Here is a 17,404-nt window from a genome sequence, read left to right as displayed (position 1 = left end):
TCCTTTCCAAAGCTGCAGGAAAATCTTCCAGCTGCCTTTGCCCACGTGAATGCTGTTCCCAAAGGCTTGGGAAGGGGAGAGATTTCTCCCTCTCCCTGTGCAGCAAGGCTGGGTACAGGTGCAAGGAGGGGAAGAATGGGAAAAAAGGGCAAATTTCCAGCACTTCTGGGTGTGTGGGAGCTGAGGATGCTGAGAGCAGTGGCTCAGGTGGGAAGCTGGGGACAGCGCCATTCCCCAGAGCAGTCCTAGGAACCAGAGTTGTCCCTGGAATTAAATTGTTGGACCCCACAGCCCCAGCAAGGCCCTGTTGCCATCCCAGTCCCTGGAATTTCCCTGGAAGCTCCCTGAGGGTGATGGCCACCAAACCAGCTCCTCTGAGTCACCATTTGGTGAAGTCACCACCCGCCCTGACCCCTCTGCTCTGCCCTCACTCCCTGGCAGTGCTGGTCTGTGCCCTGTGGTCCGGCAGTGTCCCACCCCCAGGGGCTGCCCCTTCCCAGACCCTCAGCCTGGGGGATCCCTGGCTGGATCCCAGCCTGCTGCCACAGCTTTGGGGTGTGCAGGAGGGGTGGGGATGGATGGGGAGGGGGATGAGGAAGCGTGGGATGGTGAATTGGCATGGCATGGCACGGCACAGCATGTCACGGCACGGCTGCTGGCTTGGCAGCAAGGGGAGGGCAGGGGTGGGACACGCGGGAGAAGGTGGAGTTATCCCTTTGTCCCGGGGAGCTGGTCTGACAGGAATTGGAGCAGCAGGCAGGTGGCTCCGGGTGGCCCCGGTGTCCTGGTCCCACCCAGACCCGATGGATCCGGGGGCTGAGGGCAGGGCAGGCCCCCGGGGCATCGAGGGGCTCTGATGGGCTGATCCTGGCCCGGTGAAGATGTGCCAAGTGGGTGAGTCCGGCTCTGGGTGGGGATCACAACAGGAGGGCTCTATCTCTGCCCTCCTGCAGGGGAAACTGAGGCAGGGAGGGAGGAAGAGGAGCCGAGGGACTCGATGGGGTCAGGGAAGGAGCTGGGCTGAGCACTGGGTGGCGATGGCTCTGTGAGGGTGGGTTCCAGAGGGAGAACAGCCCCACAGTCACTCCTCGAAGTGCCGGGTGCCAGAACCCAGCCCTGGAGCTGCCATTTGGGGACAGCTGCTCTCCCAGAGCTTCCTCGTCACTCCGAGGAGCCCCAGCTCTTCCCAGCCCCACAGGGACCCTGTCCCCATGGCCACTGACCCCACACCTTTGCTCCAGTCCCAGGAGAGCTGGCTAGACCAGTGGTCTGCATATCTGGGCTACCGGTGGCTTCCACATCACCTCCTGCCTCGCCCCCCTGCCAGCACAGGGCACGTCCTCTGGGGCTGTCCCCAAATGCCCCATTCCTGTGCCAGGTAGGGACAGCTTGGTGCTGGCCACCCCACACCCTCCTCTCCCCTTGTCTCAGGCCACCTCGATCCCAGCAGCCGCCGAAATGTGCTGATGAAAACGGGGCTCATCCTCCTCATCGTCGGGCACCTCAACTTCATCACCGGCGCCCTGGTCCACGGCACCGTCCTGCGCTTCGTGGTCGCCGCCCGCGATGCCACCTCCCTGCACTACGGCGTCACCAACAGCGCCTCTGTCATTGCTGCACTGCTGGTACCACCGGCAGCGGGGCGGGGGACACGTGGGGAGGGGTTGGGGTGAGGGAGGGATGGGGGAGGGCTGCAGGGTGGGAAGGAGATGGGATGCAGGATGGACGCTGCTGGCTCTCTCCTTCCCCACCCGAAAGAAGCCTTTCTTGGGGAATTAAATTGGGCTCGTTACTGGGTGAGGCTGTGGGAGGTGAAGCGCTGCCCCCTGGATGAGCTTCCAGGGATAAAGGCAGCAGGGAAAGGGGCCCGGTGTCCCTGGGGCAGGGGCTGCTCCTCGCTGACCTCCCTGTGCTTCCCCGCAGACCATCTCCTGCGGAGTCTCTGCCCTGCTGCTCTCCCGTTACCCCGGCCCTGCTGCCCTCGTAAGCACCCCCAGCCCCCCTCCCAGCACCCGGGGGGTGCAGCCCTTCCAGGGAGCCTGCACAGCCCCCCAGCCCCTCTCTTGGGTCCGTCCTGGGGAGGGGACATCCCCTAACCCTACCCCTACCCCTAACCCCCTTCTCTCCCTCCTGCAGAAATGGGCGCTGCTGGCCCTGAGTGCCTGCAGCAGCCTGAGCTGCCTGTGCTGCCTGCTGGGGCTGCTCGTGGCCATCGGGCTCACCCTGGGCAACCAGGGCCAGGTGCTGCTGGCCCCCTGCTCCATCGCCAACAGCGCCCTCGCCCCGGTGTCCCGCGAGTGTCCCTTCGATCCCACCCGCGTCTACGTGAGTGCCCCTTGGGCTGGGGAGGGGCAGTGCCGGGGAGGGGGAGGACGAGCAGGGGGCTGATGCTCCCCCTGTGTCCCAGAGCTCCACGCTGTCCCTCTGGGCCATCTCCCTCCTGCTGGAGGCCATGGGGATCTTCTTCAGCATCCGCTGCCTCCTGCTCACCCTCGAGCTGCTCCGCCTCGGCCGCTGCTGCCGTGGGACGCTCCGGATGAAGGTGATTTCTGCTGCCTGGGCTCAGCTCCAACCCCTCTGCTGCAGGGCTGGGACAGACCAGGCTGGGCCCAGGGGTGACTTGTGGATCTTAGGCTTCCATCCCTCTGCTCCCATTCTCATCCTTCTCTCTGCCTTCCAGGTCTCTCTGCAGGAAGCCCCTGTGCAGAGCCCCGGCCCCGGGCAGTGCCTGGCCTTGCTGAGACTGGACAGTGGAGAAATTGCCCGGCTCTGAGCAGGGCCTGAGGGATAAATGACCCTGTGGATGTGCCCTGGCCATTCCTGCCCTGTTCCAGCACCAGCACAGCCCCACAACAGGACTCAGCTGCCTCCCAGCATGTGGACACATCTCCTGGAGCATGAGCCCATCCCGTGGCCTTGGGGCTGCCTGGGGCTGCAGCGAGGGATGAAACTGGGCTGGATCCAAACCCTGCAGGGAGGAACTTTCCCCAGGGGCTCCGTGTCCCCTTTCCCAGCACGGACTGCACTGACACAAACTTTATTCTGCAGGTATTAAAGCCCAGAAGCACGGCCCCCCCTGAACCTCCCCCAGCCCTGCCCGTGGGGAAGGGGCTGATCCAGCCCTGCCCGTGGTGGTGTCTCCACGTGGGGCTGGGTTTTGGGGACCCCCCAGCCACCGGGGTTTTGTCCCCTGGGCCGTGTCCCCGCGCCTGCCGGAGATGCAGCGGTGGCTTGGCCACCAGCCTGTCCCACCAGGCTGGGCTGTCCCCCTGCTCCAAGCCCCGGAGCTGAGGGGGACTGTCCTCACTCAGGGCAGACCCTGCCTCCATCCTCCCACCAGTGAAGCCAGTGCAGGAGCCCCACGGGGATGGGGACTGCCCCCTGGGCTCCCCTCACCCCAATATCATCCCACGAGGGGCTGTGGGGGCACAGCGGGGACCGCAGGGGCTGGGCAAGGGACAGTGACCATCGGCAGGGTCGGGGGTGGTGGTGGGGGGGCTGTGGGGGTCCGTGGGGCTCAGAACTGCATGGCCCCGCTGGGGTCACACTGCAGCAGGCGCACGATGGACGGGTCGCTCTTGGCCCCTCTGATGAACTCCTCCAGCGAGAGCTTCCCTGCGGGGAAGGGGACACGGCTCAGCCACCTCGCAGCACCAGAGACCACCCAGAGCAGCCCATGGATCCCTCACCCCACCCGGGAGGAGCACCCTGGGGTGCCCAGCACCCTGAGCCCTTGCTGCCAGCGGGGCCAGGCCAGGGGACATGAGCCATTTAATCAGCGTGCGTGCGGCTCCTTCTGAGAGCCCTGGATTTAGCCATGAGACCTTTCCCTAATCCCCTGCAGCTCCTCTCATTTACCATCATTATCAGTATCCATCTGTCGGAAGATTTTGTCCGTCCTTTTTTCCGGGGTGGATTCGTCTTCAGGCATGTTCATGACAGAGGAGACCATTTTGTAGATGGCCTGGGGGAAGGAGAGGGGTGAGGGTTCTGGCATTGCCCACCTGGGACAGGGACAGAGCTCTGGGCTTTGCTTCCCTGGGAATGGGGCTGGCCTTTGACACCCTTCCCATGGGATCGGGCTGTGGGGGCTTCAACTCCCAGCACAGCCAGGGCTGGAGCTGCTCCTGCAGGGAGGATTTGGCCACTGAGATGCCACGAGAATCACCGGGTTGGGATTTGGGCAAGGAAAGCGTCTCCTGCCTGTTTGCCAACACCACCAGGCGTGCTGGGGGACAACTGCCTGCCCTGGAAGCACGGGAAGGGTCCCGGGATGGGGTGACAAAGGGACACCTCCAGGCAGAGAAGGACTCGGGATGCTCCAGGATAAAATGACCCCTGCAGGCAGCAATGGCTTCATCCCTGCTACTGCAAAACCCTGTCCCGGGGGTCCCACAGGGTGAAATCCCCAACCCACCCGCACGCCGGGAGGCGACAGCCACCGTGCCAGCGCGGCGACAGCCCGGAGCACGCGGCAGGAGCCGCGGCGGGGCGGGGCGGGGCAGCCCGGTACCTGCACGATCTCCAGCATCTCCTCCCGGCTGATGTAGCCGTTGCCATCCAGGTCGTACATGCTGAAGGCCCACATGAGCTTCTGCTCCAGCTTGCCGCGGGAGGTGACGCTCAGGGCGATGATGAACTCCCTGAAGTCGATGGTGCCGTCGCCGTTGGTGTCGAAGGTGCGGAAAACGTGCTCGGCGAACTTGGAGGCGTCGCCGTAGGGGAAGAAGTTGGCGTAGATCTTCTTGAACTCCTCCACGTCCAGCATGCCCGAGGGACAGTCCTTCAGGAAACCCTTGTACCAGCCCTGCAGCTCCAGGTCGGAGAACTCCGTGTTTTCCCGCAGGTCCTGGAGCATCTCCGGGCGGAGTTTGCTGTTCTGCTTCCCCATTCCGCTGGGACGCGCCCCGCGGGGACGAGCGCTGCGGGGGCAGGGGCCTGGCCGGGCTCGGGGGGTCCCTCTGCGCTACAGGAGGGTGCAGGGACGGGGCAGCGCTCGCTGGCAATCCCCGGACACCCGGCCGGACGCCGATGCTGCTCCCTCCATCCCCGCTGGGCGCTCTGAGCCGTCGGGGCCAGCCCCGGGGACCACCCAGCGCCAGGCAGCGCCAGCCCCCTCCTGTTTGCGTAATAAGCCCTTATAGCTCATTTGCATAATATATAGGTGATATATAGGTGGGATCAGCAGGGCAGAGCGGCCCCGAAGAGGGGAGGGGGCCCCGGCAGAGCGGTGCCTGCGGTTCTGGGTCCAGCCCAAGCTTTGGGGCTGGCCGGATCTGGGTCACATCCCTCGGAGGAGGGTTATTTTCAGCTCCTCCGCTGTCTCCGTTAATATTTGATGCCTCCGGCGGGCACTGGAGCCCCAGGAAGGGCTGGGGGTGGCAGGGACCTGCTCGGGGCTCTGTCCCTGCCCCAGGGTGCCCCCAGCCCGGGGGGACTCAGCGCAGCCCAGCCCAGCAGGATCAGCCCCGAGGAGCTCCAGGGAGGGTGTCCAGCACCCGGGCACGCACCTCAGGTCCCCAGCCTGGGCACTCTGAGGTGACCTTGACCCACTGCCACCCTCCTGGAGTGCCCGGGGTGCAGCAGTGCTTGGAGCTGCCTTATCCAGAGCAGGGAGAGGCCCCAGCACCCCCAAAGATTCCTTTGGACCTCAGGACTCCCCAGGAGGAGCAGCCAGGTAGGGCTGGACCCCTCAGTTACAGGGGGCTGGGACCCCACAGGGTCTCTCCTTCCCCCCCCCCCACCACCACGGCTCCAGCCCCGCTCCAGCAACCCGAGGAAGGATCTGCGTGTCCCACCCCACTCAGGGGTCCCCGGTTTTGTCCCCCCCGGGGCTGGCACGACCCCCACCCCCAATGCCCGGGGTCTGTGACCCCTCCCCACTGCCCGGGGCAGCTCCCGCCGCTGGGGTGGGAACCCGTGGGGGGCTCTGCACCCCAGAGGGCTCTGCATGGACCCCCCCAAAGCGGACACCTCCGGAAGGGCGGCTGGGCACCCCCAGGGAATCCTCCCCGGAGTGGGGCGGCTCCAGGCGATTCCCCCCAAACCGGACACCCTCGGATTGCCGGGACACTCCCACGGGAAGGTCCCTCCCGCGGAGAGGCATTGCCGGGCACCCCCGCAAGAAGCGTCGGGGACCGAGGGGGACCCCGAGCACCCCCGAAAGATGCGGCGGGGCGGGGGCGGCTCTGCAGCCGCCGGCGGGGACGGACGTGCCCGGGGCTGGGTCCGTGCCGGTGCCTCGGGCTCTGCGGTTCCTCAGTGCCCCCCGCTCGTGTGTGTGCGTGTCCCCCCCGAGCCCCTTGCCCCCGCCACCTCCTACCTGCCCGGAGACGGCCGCTGTCGCCGCCGCCACCACCAGCGCAGCCCGGGAGCGCCCGCCGCAGCGCCGGGCGGCGGAGGGGGGGCGGCACCGGCACCGGGGGCAGCACCGGCAGCATCGCCCGGGACCCCCCGGGACACCACGCACCCCCCGGGACCCTGCCCCACGGAGGAGAGCTCGGGGTGCAGCCCCTGGTACCCCCGGAGAAGGAGCTGGGGGGGGCTCGGGGAGCACGGGGAGGTCTTGGAGGATGGGAACACTGGGAGCACTGGGAATACTGGGAATACTGGGAATACTGGGAATACTGGGAATACTGGGAGGCTTTCAGACACTGGGAACACTGGGAGCACTGGGAACACTGGGAGCACTGGGAATACTGGGAATACTGGGAGGCTTTCAGACACTGGGAACACTGGGAATACTGGGAATACTGGGAGGTTTTCAGGCTCTGGGAACACTGGGAACACTGGGAACACTCGGAGCACTGGGAATACTGGGAATACTGGGAATACTGGGAGGTTTTCAGGCTCTGGGAACACTGGGAGCTCTGGGAACACTGGGAACACTGGGAACACTGGGAATACTGGGAGGCTTTCAGACACTGGGAACACTGGGAGCACTGGGAACACTGGGAGCACTGGGAATACTGGGAATACTGGGAGGCTTTCAGACACTGGGAACACTGGGAATACTGGGAATACTGGGAGGTTTTCAGGCTCTGGGAACACTGGGAACACTGGGAACACTGGGAGCACTGGGAATACTGGGAATACTGGGAGGTTTTCAGGCTCTGGGAACACTGGGAACACTGGGAGCACTGGGAACACTGGGAACACTGAGAGGTTTTCAGGCACTGGGAACACCGGGAGAATGGGAAGATCTTGGGGAATGGGAAGACTGAGAGCACTGGGAGCACTGGGAGCACTGGGAAGTCTTCAGGCAATGGGAACACTGGAAAGGAGCACTGGGAGCACTGGGTGGACTGGAAGGTCTTGGAGCACTGGGAACACTGAGAAGTCTTGGAGGACTGAGAGCTTTGGGGGCACTGGGAGGGCACTGGGAGCACTGGGAGGGCACTGGAAGAGCACTGGGAACACTGGGAGAAGTGACAGAAGGTGCCAAGCCAGGCTTTTTGGGACTAGAAAGGGACATTTTGGGCTGGGTGTCCCCAAGACTCAGACGAGGGTAGCAAAGCCTCCCCAGCCACTCCAGCCAGGGGCAAAGTGGCTTTCAGAGTCCTGGGAAAAGGCTCCAGTGGGGACAGATGCTCTCCATGGGGAGGTGCCATTCCCAGCAGGTTTTCCAGGCTCCCTGCACCTGCAGAGCCCGGGATGGCCGTGGGCAGCAGATGGCAGGGGCAGATGGGAGGAAGAGCCACTCTTCTTGGAATTACACAAACAAAAATGCATCAAGTGATTAAATCCGTGGCCCCACCGCTGGCCTGGGGGAGCAGGAATGAGCTGGGGTGGCTGCTCCACGATGGGGAGCTGGGGGAAAGGACCCAGCACGGGGCTAATTCACCCCAAAATCTCCTGGGAATTAAAAAAACTGTGGCTGGAAGTGTCCAAGGCCAGGTTGGACGGGGTTTGGAGCAGCCTGGGACAGCAGAAGGTGGCCCTGCCCATGGCAGGGGTGGCACTGGGTGAGTTTAAGGTCCCTTCCCACCCAAAGCAGTCCATGATCAGTGAGGCCGAGGGGCTTTGGGCACCTCTAGGCCTCAAAGTCCAGGCTGAAGCAGGGCAGGAGTCAGGGAGCAGTCCTGGCAAAGCATCCGAAACCCAGAGCTGTGTTTTGGAGCACTGGTGGGCAGCTCTTGATCAAACAGGGGTCGAGAACTGGAGCAGCTCAGGCCCTGAGGAGCACAGGGACTGAACACACCACAGGAATGAGAAATTCCTGCTGATAAACCCAGGAACCCTCCCTGAGCTCCAGGCAGGGGGTTTGGGCACTGCTGTCCAGCCCAGTGGAGTGTTTTGGGAATGGGATTGGGCTGGAAACACAGGAACAGGGGAGGGGAGATGCTGCAGAGGTGTTTGCTTCTCTCCCGTTGTAGAAAGAGATTTGGGAAGTGGGTGGGATGGGACATGAGCAGAAAGGTGAGGAAAAGGGAGATGTTTGTGCCTTTGGGAAGACGTCCTGGGGGGCTGGAGCTGAGCACCCCGCAGGCAGCAGTGCCAGGGCTGGGGGAGAGTGGGGGCCCCCAAGGTGGGGGTGCCACCTCCCCTCTGATAATCTTCATATCTATTTTAATCCTCCCGGGCATGAGTGACAGAGGCACAACTGACGCAGGCTGATTTGAAAGCATCCCATTTCTGACTCCAACCCGACCCTAAACCCACCTAATCCCCGAGCTGCAAGGGATTGCAGGAGGGACAGGGAGGATAATGCCCAGGAGGGGGGCACGGGCAGGGGCCTCAAACCCCCAGTGATTTACAGGGTCCCTGGCACGGGGGGCAAACACCCCCCAGCTCATCCTGCCTGGCTCCCACCCCCTCCACCCCAAAATATCGTGGTTTTATAGCTGGAGTCCCCTCCAGCACCCCTTGCCACAGGGATGGGCAGCACAGCTCCCATGGGAGCGGTCAGGATGCCCTGGGGGTGCCAGGGTGGGCAGGGCTGGTCCGGGCCGGGTCCCGCTGGCCCTGTGGTGCAGCCAGGAGATGCTGAAATAGCCACAAGCGCCGCTGTGGCACGTCCCCAAAGCTGCTGGGGACAGGCTGGGGTGCTGCTGATGCCTGCCTGGGAGTTCCCCCTCGTTTTCCTCCTGGTTTTCCTCCTCCTCCTCCTCCCTGCAGGGATTTCTGTGGGAATTTCCTGCGTTGTCATGGCAGCCGTGAAGCCCCCGAGGCTTCGCTGCGGCAGAGCAGGCTGGGGTGGGGCTGCAGGGGACACCCCGGGAGGGGACACCCCGGGAGGGGACACCGCGGTGTCCCTGTGCCCCAGGACGGGGGTTCAGGGCTCCCCGGGCTCTGCACACCCCTCTGTGTGTCCCGGGCAGTGTGTGGTGGCCTCGGCCTGGCCCTGGCTGTGGTCCCCAAGCTGATGGGGCTCGATGATGCTCAGAGTGACCAGAGCTCGGTGATTTGGGGTCCAGCATCAGCCTCACCGCCCTCATCAGCCCCGAGTGCCCACGGGAGCATCCTCGTGGGTGCCCACACAGCCAGGGTGGCACAGAAGGAGCCCGGGTGTGTCCAGGGGGGTTTGGTGCTCAGACACCATCCCTAAAACCTTCTGGGGTACTGGGACAAACTGGGACAGGGCAAAGCAGGAGGGGCTCAGACCCTCATTGTACCAGTGAACACAACCAGGGTGTCCCCAACTACCCCACAGACCCCCCCCCACAGGCCCACGCTGTCCCCAGAGCCTGTCCCTGTCCCCAGAGCCTGTCCCCAGAGCGTGTCCCTGTCCCCAGAGCCTGTCCCTGTCCCCAGAGCCTGTCCCCAGAGCCTGTCCCTGTCCCCAGAGTGTGTCCCTGTCCCCAGAGCCTGTCCCCAGAGCGTGTCCCGAGAGCGTGTCCCTGTCCCCAGAGTGTGTCCCTGTCCCTGTCCCCACGCCCTGGCCCTGCGGAGGACACGGGGAAAGTAAGCGGGGCAGGGTGGGGCAGGGGCTGCGGGAATAGCCGGGGATTAAAAGCAAATACCCAGATAATGAGGATCTTTGGTAAAAAGCCCATTTGTATAATTTAAACCTCTAATAGGCTTCCTGGAATACAAAGCCCTTTGTGATGCCCCATCTCATCTGGATCAGGAGCCACTCTCTCGCTAAATCTTGCCTTAGCAGCGCGGGGATGCGGGGACGTTTCATAACATTTCATAACGGAGCGGCTCCATCCCGTGTCCCCGTGTCCCCGTGTCCCCACGTGCGGTGCCCGCGGTGCCGCCCTGCAGCACGTCCCGCTCACCTCGCCCTGCCAGCCAAGGTCGGGGCTCCTGGGGACACCGTGCCGGTCCCCGTGGGGCGCTGGCACCTGGACACGTGCGCTCAGCAGCGCCGTGGCACCGCCCCGGGCCCTGCTTTGGGGCACTTTGGGCACAGGCGTGTCCCCGAGCCACGGCCGGGCTCTGCCCCAGTTCCCCCAGTTTGGGCTCTGCTGGGGGGTCAGGACATGCCCGGGGTTGGCTGGGGGCTGCAGCTCGTCCCTGTTGTGTCCCAGCCTGGGGAATGAGGGCTGCGGAGGTGGCACTGCCACCCCGGGAAGGGCACGGCCCCGTTGGTGCAGGAATGGGTGACACTGGGGGGGTCTGGAGCGGGGGCGGGGGGCCCAGGAGCGTCTGGACCCAGATTTGTCCCTTGTCCCCCCGCCCTCCTCAAGGAACGCAGGGGTTAAACGCCATCACCAGTGCCACCAATGCCACCAGTGCCACCAGTGCCACCACTAGCCCGAGCACAACGGCCACGCGCGGGCCCCGGGCTCCCTCTCGTGGCTTCTCGCCCCTTCTCATGGGGCGACCGAGGGACCCTCGGGGACGCGGCGGGGCAGCGGCAGCGGGGACAGCGGGGCCGGGGGGCCTGGCCGGGGGTCTCCGAGCCGGGGGGTTCCGAGCGGGGGGACCCCGGTCCCCTCCTGGCCAAGCCCGGCTGCCCCCAGCCCCCTGCGGCAGAAGCCGCGGGGCGCAGCTGGGCGCGGGGCCGGAGTGCGGGTCCTGTCCCGGGGGTGCCGGGGGGATGTTGGGGGGTGTCCCGGCTGTGCCCCCCATCCTCTCTCCGGCTCCGCGGGGCCGGACCCGGCGCGGTGTCGGCAGATGGCAGCAGCGGCTTTCGGCAGCGCCGGGATGCGGGGGCTCCCCGCACTCCCCGCACCTCCTGAGCCCCCTGTATCCCGCACTTTCTGCACCCCCTGAACCCCCTACACCCCCTGTACCCCGCACCCTTTGCACCCCTTGATCTCCCTGCCCGTTGCACCCCCCACACCCCCTGCATTCCCTGTATCCTGCACCCCCTGCACCCCCCAGCACCCTCAGCACCCTCTCAGGATGGCACTCAGCACCCCCTGCGCCCTGCCCAGCACCCCCCGGGCAGGACCCCATACCCAGCACCAGGATTTGGGGGGACCCAGACCCCAGAGAAGCTCCCGGTGGGTGCCCCCGCAGGTGATGAGCTGCGGGTGGGGTCTGCAATGGGGTGCAGGTGCCCCTTCCCCCCCGCGGCTTTGGGGAGGTGCAGGTGAGGGATGGGGTGACCGAGCTGCTCCAGGGGCACAGTTACACCTGGGTCACCCGGGGAGCAGCAGCGGGGTCCCCCAGACCTGCCAACATCCCTGAGTGCCACCACAACCCCCCAAGGCTGGCACTGTGCCCCTTGGGGGACATCCAGACTCGTTTCCCTCGTGGGAAAAGCCCCTCCCAACGGCCCCGCAGCACACCACTGATTTAGGGACAATCTTTTGGTGTCACGGGGCTGTGGGCTCGGTGCTCGGCTCCTGCCAGAGCCCAGCCCAGTGAGGACAGGCTGGCTGTGAGGGGTGGGACAGCCGGCGGCCTCCCAGGTGTCCGTCTGGTGCCGGGAGAGGGAAGAGGAGCGTCTGCGGAGCCGGAGTGCGTAATTAGAGCTGTGACTTAATTGGCAGACGGGGGACGCGTGACGGGCGTCGTGTGACTTGAATAGTGATGGGCTGGGGAGGTGGAGGAGGCTCCGCACCGCACGGGGAGCCCAGGGGCGACCAGGGTGACCAGGACACCCCAAAAAGCTTTGCCCAGTGGTGGGAAAGGAGGGGGGACAGGGAAAGGAGAAGCACAGCATGGGCTGTCCCATGGACTCAGGGCAGCCGGGACCTGAGGCCTCAGAGGGGACCTCAGTGCGGTGGTGACATCCCAGGGCACCCACTGAGCGTGGCAGAGGTCATGGGGCTGGAAAAGAGCAATGTTCCTCCTTTATTTGGGAAGGGGGAAAGGAAAAAGCCAAGGAATTGTGGTGTTAGCTGTGTTCAGCCTCTGGAAAAATACCAGGACACATCCAAAACCCTCCTGTGGGAGTCTGGGAAGCAGCAGGATGACAGGGACCAGCCTTGTCACATCTGCCAGGAGCCTCTGGGGCAAAACACTGCCCGTTCCATGTGCTGGGGCCCAGCCTTGGCTCCCTGTTGGCCCAGGATGGGGTCCAGCCAGGCAGGGAATCCTTGGTTTTGTGTGCCATTCCCTCCATCTCACTGCTGGGGGACTTGGAATTCCCTCTGTGGAGATGGGGAAGCGCTGCTGCTGCTGCTGCTGCTGCTGCTGCTGCTGCTGCTGCTACAGAGGCACATCCTGCTGGGACCTCCCTGGAGCCTCCCTGGAGCTGTTCTGGCATCACCAGTATCAGAACTCGGGGTTTGTGATGCTGCTCCAGGTGTGCAGGCCACGGAGGAAGCACCACCAGGAGCCTGAACCTGGCAGAGTCTCCTGCCCAGCCTCGTGTTCTGGAAAAGGAAGGCCCAGGGGAAGCAGCAGCCCAGCCTGGAGCCACCCCTCTGCAGGGCTGTGCCCAAATCCTGCTCCTTCCAGAGCAGCCATCCCTGCAGGGCTGTGCCCAAATCCTGCTCCTTCCAGAGCAGCCATCCCTGCAGGGCTGTGCCCAAATCCTGCTCCTTCCAGAGCAGCCATCCCTGTAGGGCTGTGCCCAAATCCTGCTCCTTCCAGCCCAGCCATGTGTGGCTGGATTTGGGGGCCCCCAAGCTCAGTGAAGGCACCTCCAGGAGCCCCCTGTCCATCCCAGGGCTCCTGCTCCTCCCCTGCACCGTCTCCAGCGCTGAAGTGATGAAATTTTAATCTGCTGCCAGGCAGGAGATGAAAGGGAGGCACCAGAGGCATTTCCTTGGGATGCAGCAGGGACCGTGGCACAGACACCGTGCTGGGAATTGTCATCAGAGGTGGAGTGGCACGGGTTTGGCAGGACAGGGCTGTCCCCTGGCTCTGGCAGAGGCTTTTTGGCTCTCCCTTGGGTGCCTGTCACTTGTCCAGGAAGAATCTTTGGGGAGTCCTCAGCTGGAGGGTCTCACTGTGCCCCCCAAGCAGCACGGCCAGAGGGAGGGTGGCAAGGGGATGGTGGCAGGGGCTGCCAGAGCCCCTCACACCTGATTCACCCCCCTCTCCATCCAGCTGCATGGATGAGCAGAGAAAAACCATCAGGGCCATAAACCAAACCGTAGGGACCAGGATTGCCATAAATGTGGGGACGCCACTGATGCTCCTGGGACAGACAGACAGTGAGGGACACACAGCCAGCCCCTCCCACCCACAGCACGGCCACTCAGGGCTGTCCCTGGGTGCTGGAACGTGCCACCCGTGCCCAGAGCCACCCAGCCCATGCCCAGCTCCTCACGGGGCCAGGACACCCCGGTGCTGGTGGGGAGCAGCAGAGGGGTCACAGCAGGGCCCCCCTCCAGTGTCGCATGATTTGGCAGCTGAGCTGGGGACTTGGATTCTGCTCCCATCACCAGCGAGCATCAATCAGAGGGTGCCGGTTAATTAACCTGGAGGCGCGGCTAATTCCAGACGCTCCTGGTATCCTCTCTCCTCGCAATTCGGCGCCTGCTGACCCGCAGGGGCTCTGTGACACCCCGGCGGTGACACGTCCCCGCTGCTGTGCCCCAGGGCTGCTCTCGGTCGGGATGGGACCCGCCGGTGTCCGAGCACCCCCGGGACGGCTGTGCGCAGCCCCGGCGGGGGCGGGAGGGGTGGCACGGAGAAACTGAGGCAGCGAGCGGGGCCGAGCTGGGCGGGGGGCCCGAGCCGCCCCCGGCCCGCCACCCCCGGGGCCGGGGGAGGGACCGGAGCGGGGCTGCCCGGCGCTGCAGCGGGCGGAGCCGGGGCTCGGCGGGGCCGCCTCCCGGTCGAGCCCAGCCGTACCGTACCGTACCGTGCCCTACCGAACCGAGCCGAGGCGAGCCGGGCGCTGCCGGGCAGAGCGGAGCCGCGCCGCACCGGGAGGCACCGGGCGGCACCGGCGGTACCGGCGGCACCGGCCCCGGCGCTCTCCGCGGTGCTGAACGGCTCCGCCGCGCCCGCAGGACGCGCCGCCGGCGGGGCCCGGCCCGGCCCGGCCCGGAGCGGCTCGGCCCGGCCCCGAGCGGCCGCGGGGGATGGAGCCCTTCCTCGGCTGCACCGGCGCCGCGCTCCTGCTCTGCTTCAGCTACGCCGGTCTGCGCCCGGTGGAGGCAGGTACGGGCGGCCGGGCCCCGGGAGCGGCTGCCGGGATGTGGGGAGGGGGTTCGGTGCCAGGAGAGACCCCCGGGGGGGAGCAGCGTGAGCGGGCAGGGCTGCGCCGAGGGGACGGAGTTTGGGGGCGCCGGGACTTTGCCGGGAATTGGGTGCGGAAGAGGCGGCGATTCGGGACGCGCAGCCCCGCGGCACCGGGCTCGGGCAGCGCCGGGCGCTCGCAGCCGGGCATCCCCGGGGAGGGAGATGTGGAAACGGGGAGAGGGAGCGGAGCCCCTCGCCCTGCGCTGGGCAGGGCCAGGGGCACGTTTTGGGCACCTGAGCAGCAGCCCCGGTTCGTGTCACGGGGCTGAACCGGAGTGGAGGTGGCAAAGCCGGGTCTGCTCTGCCAGTGCCCCTTCCCGGCTGTCCAGGGCCCAGCTGGGCTCTGCTGGGAGCCCTGTGAACGCTGGGGAAGCACCGGGGCCCCAGAGGAACCCCGGTGGCCCCAGAGGAACCACAGTGGCCCCAGAGGAACCACCTCTCCAGGGGCACTGCTCATCCTGGCCACAAAAGCCAGGCCCCTCCAAGCTGAGCAGCTCACCTGGAGTGGGGGATCTTTGGTCAAGGCAGTGGTCCCTTGAGCTGGACCTAATTCTGGAGCTACCAGGATGGACCCAAGTCCACTCTTGCCTTCACTGGCCCCAGCACCCCCTGCGTGGGTGTAAAGTGGGCAGTGCTGGTGGAGCTCCCCAGCCCAAACCAGCCGAGGGCTGTCTCCTTCACTGGCTGCAAGATGTTGGTGGAACAGCTGCTTTGATTTGCAGACTGCTGATTGCCAGGATATCTCGCATTCCAGGAGGCTGGGGGTGATTATTAGGGATGCAGAGCTCCAGGGAGTGGAAATTCCTTCGCTCCAGCCATCCCTGGAAGTTGCTGGAGTTACATTTGGGCTGCAGCAAGTCCCGGATGCTTTCAGCTCTGCCACCCGTCCTTGGCCAGGCATCGGTTTCTGAAGTTGCTGTTTCACAAGTGCCAGATCCGGGGAGATTAATGAAACATTCCCAAAGGGAGGGAGCGCTGAGGAAAACACCGCAGCACAATGGAGGCGTCTGCAATTGTGACAGCACTTGGGGTTTTCTGTAAACTAGGCCACTTCCCTGCTCTTCCTTATCCTTGGATCACCTCGGTTGGCATCTGAGAGTAAACAGGGAGTTGTGTCCCTGCCCATAACCACCTCCTGCTCCTGCCTGGGCCGGGAGGTGTCTGTGCCACGTTCCCAGGAGCTCACGGTGAGCTGTGTGACTTTGGGGTGGTGCCATGTACCCCCCACTGCCTCCTCCTCCTGTGTCACCCGTGCCAAGGGTCCTGACGAGCTCTCCCTGCACCCAGGTGAGGCAGAGAACTTGTGCTGCCCCTGTTTTCCAGAGCAGGAACAGAGGGATGAGGGCATGGAGTGAATTTCCCAAGGTCACACAGAGGTAGTGGCAGCGTCACCACCAGCTCCGTGTCCCCAGCCCTGCTGATGATGTGGCCACAAGGCCACCAAGGCACACAAGCCAAGAGTCATTGGAAAAGCCCGTGGGGAGGAAATTATTCCCAGGCAGGGATGGAGGCTCCAGGGCCTGTCCCCTTTGGACCCAGAGCTTGTGTGAGTGGGTTTAAAATAATTCCTGACATGAGAGATTAAAGCTGTCATTCCCAGGAGGGACTGGTGCAAACTTCCCCCTGGCAGTGCCAGGGCAAGGGCTGGTGAGTGGCACCAAGCACAGGCCCTGCTCTGAATTCAGGGATTTTGGCCAGGCAGGACCATTTTTTGCCAAGGTGATGCCAAGGTGAGTGAGGAGGTGAAGCAGGAGCAGGATGACAAGGTGGTTGAGAAATTATCTTCACACTAACACTCTTTGGCAATCCCAAATCCCACCTGGGTGGGGGATGCCCTGCCATCATTCCCACTGCTCCCGACAGTCCCTGAGGAAACACTCAGGATGGCTGGCAAGTCAGGAATAGGATTTAATTTTGCCCTTGCTCTGCCAGCAGTCCCCTCATTAGGCTGAGCTAATGAAGAGAGGGGAGCTGGGCTGGGCTCAGGGCACTGCTGAAGGCTCAAAGAGCAGTGGGGTGATGATGGAAGACCCCAAAATAGGCCACAGCCCCTGTGACTTGCAAACAGCCTCACTGCAAGGTGCCAGCCCGTAGAGCAGCTCAGGTCAGGTTTATTTTTGTGAGATGGAGAGCAGAGGTGACACACAGCTCAGGTAAAACCTCCCCCGCCAGCACAGCTCTGGGCCAGCCCTCGGGACCACAACAGGCTCCAGTTTGAGGAGCCCCTTCACAGCTCCCCCACCTCAGCTGCCCAAAAAGGTGCCAAACCCCCCTGGCTGGATTCTGAAGCATGTCCTCACCCCCTGAGTCACTGCAAACCAGCCTCACCCCCTCCCCAGGCGGCCCCCCAGCCTTGTGGGGGGAAGGAGAGCAAAGCAAAGGTGCCAATCTGCCTCCAGGTGCTGCTCCCCAGCTTGTCCGAGCTGGATGTGCTCCCCCGAGCCCAGGGAGCTGGGATCACCCGTGAATCAGGGTGAACAACAAGCTCAGCACGCTCAAGAGAGCAGCAAAAGGTCTTTCAGCAATTTGGAAACAACAAAACAACTCATTGCAGCCCTTTCCCTCCATCCCAGAGGCCGGGGAGATTCCTGGCTGGTTGTCGAGTGGCATAAGCACTTTATTGATTTCTGCCTTTGGCGTGGGAGGGATTTAATTGGGATGAGGAGGTTTCTCACCCTGGTGTCAGGCTCTCAGCAGGGATGATGCTGTGAGAGGCAGCCAAGGTTGAGCCACGCTCTTTCCAAATGTTGTCTCCTGCTGGGAATCTGCTTGTGGGAAAGGGAGATTCCTCCCAGAGAGATGTGCTTGCCATTATTAGCCACACACTCCGTGGCAGTGCCATCCATGTGCTGGTCCTGGATCCATC

General features: G+C 64.4%; 3 protein-coding genes across 4 annotated transcripts in view; 2 read left to right on the top strand and 1 right to left on the bottom strand.

Annotated features, from left to right (window-relative positions):
- The first annotated feature begins 79 nt into the window (after nt 1-79).
- On the top strand, nt 80-3,039 carry TMEM54 (transmembrane protein 54). 2 transcript variants are annotated; one of them, XM_053964542.1, is made up of 6 exons: nt 80-894; nt 1,432-1,625; nt 1,924-1,983; nt 2,137-2,325; nt 2,408-2,542; nt 2,681-3,039. In XM_053964542.1, the coding sequence occupies exons 1-6, from the start codon at nt 882-884 to the stop codon at nt 2,771-2,773; spliced, it is 684 nt and encodes a 227-aa protein (XP_053820517.1). In that variant the 5' UTR covers nt 80-881; the 3' UTR covers nt 2,774-3,039. The 2 variants fall into 2 exon arrangements, with proteins under 2 accessions (XP_053820517.1, XP_053820516.1); XM_053964541.1 differs by having other exon boundaries at nt 2,408-3,039.
- Nucleotides 3,021-6,374, bottom strand: HPCA (hippocalcin). Its single transcript, XM_053964545.1, has 4 exons — nt 6,323-6,374; nt 4,514-4,966; nt 3,859-3,964; nt 3,021-3,615 (listed from the first exon to the last, which is right to left on the bottom strand). The coding sequence occupies exons 2-4, from the start codon at nt 4,889-4,891 to the stop codon at nt 3,518-3,520; spliced, it is 582 nt and encodes a 193-aa protein (XP_053820520.1). The 5' UTR covers nt 4,892-4,966; nt 6,323-6,374; the 3' UTR covers nt 3,021-3,517.
- A 7,987-nt stretch (nt 6,375-14,361) lies between these two features.
- FNDC5 (fibronectin type III domain containing 5) overlaps nt 14,362-17,404 on the top strand; it is a 15,047-nt gene continuing 12,004 nt past the window's right edge. Inside the window, exon 1 of the mRNA XM_053964300.1 lies at nt 14,362-14,457. Coding sequence (XP_053820275.1) covers nt 14,379-14,457 — 79 coding nt within the window. The 5' untranslated portion in view covers nt 14,362-14,378. The remainder of the gene's footprint in view (nt 14,458-17,404) is intronic.

This window comes from Vidua chalybeata, chromosome 25 (assembly GCF_026979565.1).
Source record: "Vidua chalybeata isolate OUT-0048 chromosome 25, bVidCha1 merged haplotype, whole genome shotgun sequence".
Lineage (NCBI taxonomy): Eukaryota > Metazoa > Chordata > Aves > Passeriformes > Viduidae > Vidua > Vidua chalybeata.
The sequence above is the reverse complement of the archived record's forward strand: the minus strand, read 5'-3'. Positions and strand labels throughout refer to the sequence as shown.